This window comes from Lottia gigantea (genome assembly GCF_000327385.1).
Source record: "Lottia gigantea unplaced genomic scaffold LOTGIsca_11, whole genome shotgun sequence".
Lineage (NCBI taxonomy): Eukaryota > Metazoa > Mollusca > Gastropoda > Lottiidae > Lottia > Lottia gigantea.
In genome coordinates, this window is record NW_008707001.1 from 1810374 (window position 1) to 1817316 (window position 6943).

Genomic DNA, 6943 nt, shown 5'->3' on the forward strand with positions numbered 1-6943 from the left:
TGTTTTAATCTATCTGGGAATGCTATGTTAAGCTACCAATATCTGAATTTTCGGGCATATTTTTTTATTTCCTGACTCATACTAGACAAAACTATCACAATAGCTGATGATAAATTAATTTAAAGGTTTTGTGATGGTGACATAATAAAACTCTTAGAAGCAGACGTCTGACTGAAAAGTGGAATATTACAAATCGATGATATCAATGTCCTTGATACATATAAACATATAAAAAGTTTAGATATCGGTAACTGAAATTATCTGAAAAGGCTACTACAAACTGTCATATATTGATCATGGCCACTATCTTTATATATATTGATCATGGCCACTATCTTTATATATATTGATCATGGCCGCTATCTTTATATATATTGATCATGGCCACTATCTTTATATATATTGATCATGGCCACTATCTTTATATATATTGATCATGGCCACTATCTTTATATATGTTGATCATGGCCACTATCTTTATATATATTGATCATGGCCACTATCTTTATATATATTGATCATGGCCACTATCTTTATATTTGTTGATCATGGCCACTATCTTTATATATATTGATCATGGCCACTATCTTTATATATATTGATCATGGCCACTATCTTTATATATATTGATCATGGCCACTATCTTTATATATATTGATATATATATTGATCACGGCCACTATCTTTATATATGTTGATCATGGCCACTATCTTTATATATATTGATCATGGCCACTGTCTTTATATATATTGATCATGGCCACTATCTTTATATATATTGATCATGGCCACTATCTTTATATATTGATCATGGCCACTATCTTTATATATATTGATCATGGCCACTATCTTTATATATATTGATCATGGCCACTATCTTTATATATATTGATCATGGCCACTATCTTTATATATATTGATCATGGCCACTATCTTTATATATATTGATCATGGCCACTATCTTTATATATATTGATCATGGCCACTATCTTTATATATATTGATCACGGCCACTATCTTTATATATATTGATCACGGCCACTATCTTTATATATATTGATCATGGCCACTATCTTTATATATATTGATCATGGCCACTATCTTTATATATATTGATCATGGCCACTATCTTTATATATATTGATCATGGCCACTATCTTTATATATATTGATCATGGCCACTATCTTTATATATGTTGATCATGGCCACTATCTTTATATATATTGATCATGGCCACTATCTTTATATATATTGATCATGGCCACTATCTTTATATTTGTTGATCATGGCCACTATCTTTATATATGTTGATCATGGCCACTATCTTTATATATATTGATCATGGCCACTATCTTTATATATGTTGATCATGGCCACTATCTTTATATATGTTGATCATGGCCACTATCTTTATATTTGTTGATCATGGCCACTATCTTTATATATGTTGATCATGGCCACTATCTTTATATTTGTTGATCATGGCCACTATCTTTATATATGTTGATCATGGCCACTATCTTTATATATGTTGATCATGGCCACTATCTTTATATATGTTGATCATGGCCACTATCTTTATATATATATTGATCATGGCCACTATCTTTATATATGTTGATCATGGCCACTATCTTTATATATATTGATATATAATTGATCATGGCCACTATCTTTATATATATTGATATATAATTGATCATGGCCACTATCTTTATATATATTGATCATGGCCACTATCTTTATATATATTGATCATGGCCACTATCTTTATATATATTGATCATGGTCACTATCTTTATATAATTGATCATGGCCACTATCTTTATATATATTTATATATATTCCACCTGTATTTATTTCCTGTTTAGATTTGAAGGACATATTTTCCTGTTGTTGATGCTGATAACCTTTAATATATTATCTTACAGTAGGAGTATACACAGATTTACCTTGTTTCATGTTCAAACTTTTATATATATTATTGTCTAAAAGCAAAACTATATCTTATAGTAAAAAGGTGACAACATTGCATCCATTTCCGAGGTTCCACATAGCTAATAAATTTTACTAGATATTTGAATTTGTGGGTTTGTTAACTGAAATCCCTTTCAGAGAGTCCACATAGCTAATAATGTTGATTTGGTACTTTGGCTTATCAACTTGGCATTCCTTTCAGAGTGTCCTCATGGTTACTGGGTATCTAGGTTTGTGAAAACAGCACCCCTTTAGAGAGTTCATAAAGCTAATAAGTTTTATTTAGTATTTTCATTGACATGCAAATGTTTTCAAATTATTCAATGCCACCTTCATCCACCGGTCTACCCCCTGTTATTAATGCAGGTAAGAGGGGCTAACATGGAAAAAGCGTTTAGTGGTTTGGATGGGACAATAAACCGAGACCCGTGTGCTACAGGCTGTGCACGTTAAAGATCCCTCAACAGTTGGAAATCGAAAAAGAGGAGGATAATGTGGCTATCTTGACAAAATTTCCCTCATTGTACATGGTGCAGAAAAGTAGGACGTATTGCTCCATTCATTTTCATTTCATTTTCACTTTTATCTACTATGTGTTTATTACCATGGCAACCAATATGTTTAAAAGAGCCAATATTGATCTGAAAAGACCTTTTTTGAAATTGATAGCTTTTTTCTTGAATTCATGTAAATCTTAGTAAGCCAGACCTAAAATAACAAAATTAATCTCTAACTGAAGCCATCTTTTTCTCTAATAAAGGAGGTTGATTTGTGCAAAGCTTTGAATTTCTGATCTTGATTTTTTTCGTCAGTGATATATATCTCATGGTATTTAAAAGAAATCACCTATTCCCTGACCACTTGGAGCTCAGAAATGAATTTTTCTCTCATTTCACAAATATTCACTATAAAATTGAAAATTGCATGTTATTATATGTTTACAAATGTCCATCCTAGCATCCATTGAAAAGTAAATTATTTTTGATTGTTTCATTTCACTAAAATGTTCAATTGCATGTCATATGTCTGTGTTTTGGTCCAAAGAAATAAAATGTCTGATGATTTCACTCTTTTACTTCTGAAACTTTGCTATTCACCCATTTCAGATGGGGTCAATTTATGTTTTTTATTGTCCAAAGACATACAACCTTATGATTTCACATTTGAAATGAATACATGTCTTTATGTAATTCTGAAGCTTTGTCCTGACTTTCTAAACAGTACAGTTGGACAGGTCAAATTGTCAGTAGGCTGTTATTTTAGTCCTCAACTCCTACAGTTCTATCATGAATTGTGTCAGCTTGGTATTAGGTGAAGGTTTTCAGAAAAGCAAAGATATTTATGCATATCGAGCATAATTCAAAACAAGTGAAGTCTATTTTGTTTGGAGGTAGAATAAGTAGTGATAAGCACTGTATAAACCTGACTTATATTATGTTAATACATACTTATCCTACCTAAATAATAAAGTTGACTGTTTGTGTGTATGTTTGCAATGTGCCAGGATAGACATAAATATCTGTATTGGACTATCTTTTATTGTTTGACTTTCTATCCTGTTTTGGGCAGGTCTAACTGTCAAGGTTATACAAAGTTGTGTTTGTTTGGGGAAAAAGAGATTGTGGATTGATTGGAACCATAATACCTCATGTCATGTAAACACACATAGAAGGTGAAGGTTGTTTCTGGTTGCCTGGTTGATAATGGGATATCGTCTGGTAAACACTGTTCTAAATGTTCCCATCTGCTACTTGGACTGTTTGCTAATTTCCTCTCAATTTTTATCGTGTTGAAGTGACTTTTTATTTTGTCACAAGTTATAAAACTTGCAATATACTATAGCTTTAACTACCAGTATTTTTTATCTTATCAATTTATACCGTAAAATTATATTAGCTCAAGTTATGTTCCATAGTAAGAGCTACTTCTCAAGCCACTGTGTTATATCCTCATATGTGTTATTTTGCGACCAGAGTTTCCAAAATTTTGTTATATTCGCACATTTTTCATTATTATTTTAAATTTATCAGTTTTTGAAATTAAAATTATATCAGCTCATGTAACAATAGAAAAAGGTTCCAAGATCTCTCGATATTTAAAGTTCATAATTATGGTTGACAAGAGAAATTCTTAACTTTGTTAGTTTCCAAAATTGTATCATATTTGCCTGTTTTACAATGATTGTTTTAAATTTATCAGTTTTTGAAGTTCATGTTACGCCCTCTAGAAAGGGCTACTTCTCAAGGTTGTCTCAATATTTAAATCCCATAATTATGTTTAGCAAGAGTAATTCTAAGGGTTACTTTGTTGGTTTCCAAAATGTTGTTATACTCTCACGTCTTACAATGATTATTTCGAATTAAAATTATATAAGTTATATCCGATGGAAAGGGCTACTTCTTGAGGTTTTCTCAATATTTAAATTCCATAATTATGTAGCAAAAGTAATTCAAAAAGTTACTTTGTTGGTTTCCAAAATTGCATTATCCTAGAATCAGTTTTCAAGTTTATGAAATTGAATTATATAATCCCATGTCAGGTCCTTTGGCTTCTTCTCAAGCCTCTCACAAGTTAAATCCCAATAATTTTGTGGCGGTAAATTGAACAGAGTAGAGTAGTTCAAAGAAATTGTCTTTGATAGAAGGCAGAATTGATCAAAAAGAAGCCAGATTGATACTTGAGACTGTAAGAAGTAGATAAATCGAATTTTGTATTGATAAATGAATGTAACATGTTTTAAAGAACTTGGAATTAGATTGTCGTTATCGCTGTTTGAATTTATGTCAAGGTCTAAATCTCTTGAAGTTTTTAATCATTTTAATATCACCAATATCTACCTTGATCTAACTAACTGAATTTAGAGCACAATTTTGCTTTTTTGTTGATATTGTTGTCTCCATTGAAATCGAACAAGTTTTATACTGCAGCACTGTTCTATTGTCTAATGACTGTTTAACCAATCAAAGCGTTTCATGAAGAATCTGTTTAACATGATAACAATGACTAGTTGTGAGATTGTGCATGACAGCCTCTGTAATTTTAAAAAGTTTGTCACGTTATCAAGAAAATTGACTGCATGGCATTGATCTAGATCTAAAAACATGAGCCAATAAAACGTGGCTAAAGCTTCTTTCAGAAAATAGAAACAAACGGAAACAAATTCTAACTAAATGATTACCCTACACTCACTAAAACGTTACATTTTTCATACCAGTTAAGGTTATTTGATATAATACTGAACTGGGGCCTTATTCTTAGAGATTTAAATCAGATAAAATCCAGATTTTAAGAAATACAGTAATCTGATTGGATGATAAAACTAAATTTAAAATCAATTTTAGTGATTGACCAATCAGATGACTTTTACACTAGAATCATGTAGATTTAAGATTTCAAGAATACACAGCCCTGATTCAATTAATGGGACTAAATTTAAAATCAATTTTAATGATTAACCAATCAGATGATTTTAACACTAGAATCATCTAGATTAAGTTTTCAAGAATACACGGCCCTGCACAATTTTGAAGGGATATTCCACTTTTTTATAAAAAGTTTTCATACCTGAAAATACTTCTAAAGTATGCTATTTATATTTATGGATCTTATTGATCAAACTGAAACGGTTGCATTTTTTACGTTAAAACTTTCAGATCTCTTAAAGGGCACAATTCTGTAGATTTTGGTGTATAGTTTTCACAAATTTGAGTAAAAAGAATTTTTGAACTACAAAAAAAAGTGGAATGTCCCTTTAAAGGCAGTGAAGGTCAAGTTGATCGTTTCATTTTCGCCTCCTTCTCAATCATTAGATGTCCCTAGCTTCTAATGAGGTTGTGAATTTGGACTAAGTATTTGTATTTTATATTTTCAGGGCAGTGAAAAGGGGCTGAATGCCACGAGTAATATGGAAAGGGTAAAACGTCTGATCAGCCCTGGGACCAAAAGAAAACTAATTGGAAATAATGCTAATAAAACATTTGGAGTACCACTAGAAGATTTAATGAAGAGAGCTCCACCAGAATATAGGGTACCTCTAGTTGTTAAAAAACTCTGTGATTATATTGATAAAAACGGTAAGTTGATCTTCATTTAGTTCCCGGATACCCAACCTGTGGTGTTTTCACCCCTGGGGGTGTGAGACAAGGGTGTGAGGGGTGTGGCCAACTGGTGTAGGAAAAGAATTTATTTTGAATTGAGAGAGCACCTCACATCATCACATGCTGGAAATGTGGATGAAACAAATTTTTAGGGGGTGTCAAAGGTCCAGGTGATTGCTCCAGGGGTGTGAAGGCTGAGAAAGTTTGGGAACCACTGATTTAGTTGTATATTTTTGCTGTTATCTAACATCACATCTGTAAGATCTCTTGACATGTGTAAGTGTTGCTGTCCTATCAAAGTTTTCTCCATTGCAAACTGCATGGTGTTTATAGCCCAAACTGGATTAACAAGATCAATGCAATGTAGAGATTTAAACTGTTTTATTTCATTAGCCCCATCAGGATCAGAACAGAAAAAATCTCCAGTCGGTCGTTTTCCAACTTGTCGACAATAACGTGCTGAGCATGCAAATCAAAAGGAAAATGATTCTGATTGGATGATGAAGGTCTGTCTTGCAGACGATAAAACTATCGGAGACAATTATCAAACTTGTTTTATATTATAAATCCTGTCTGCGACACGATAATCTTTTACTCAAGATTCAAGTCAGGGACAAAAATCTCTGACCCACACCGCTCGTATGCCCTCACCTTTAGGCACAGAAAGGTAGGACTTGAAACTTCATCTTGGCTCATTCAGAGTCAGAAAACGGCATTTAGAACTCCATTTCTTTTTTATTCCACAATAATTAAACTACATCTACATAGATTAGATATGTATTATCTTTGCACCATGCTGTGTTTGTACTTAGTAATATCTCATGTTTTGACCTGACCTATTTCAGCTGTTTCTACATGTCAGATTAGT

The 6943-nt window shown here is 32.1% G+C and overlaps 1 protein-coding gene across 1 annotated transcript in view; it reads left to right on the forward strand.

The window, feature by feature from the left end:
- The window catches only part of LOTGIDRAFT_156466 (hypothetical protein), a gene marked incomplete at both ends in the record, with an annotated part of 11301 nt that extends 4771 nt beyond the window's left edge, over positions 1 to 6530 (forward strand). The window contains 3 exons of the mRNA XM_009047102.1: positions 4518 to 4573; positions 5850 to 6051; positions 6409 to 6530. Coding sequence (XP_009045350.1) covers positions 4518 to 4573; positions 5850 to 6051; positions 6409 to 6530 — 380 coding nt within the window. The remainder of the gene's footprint in view (positions 1 to 4517; positions 4574 to 5849; positions 6052 to 6408) is intronic.
- Between the last annotated feature and the right edge of the window lie 413 nt (positions 6531 to 6943).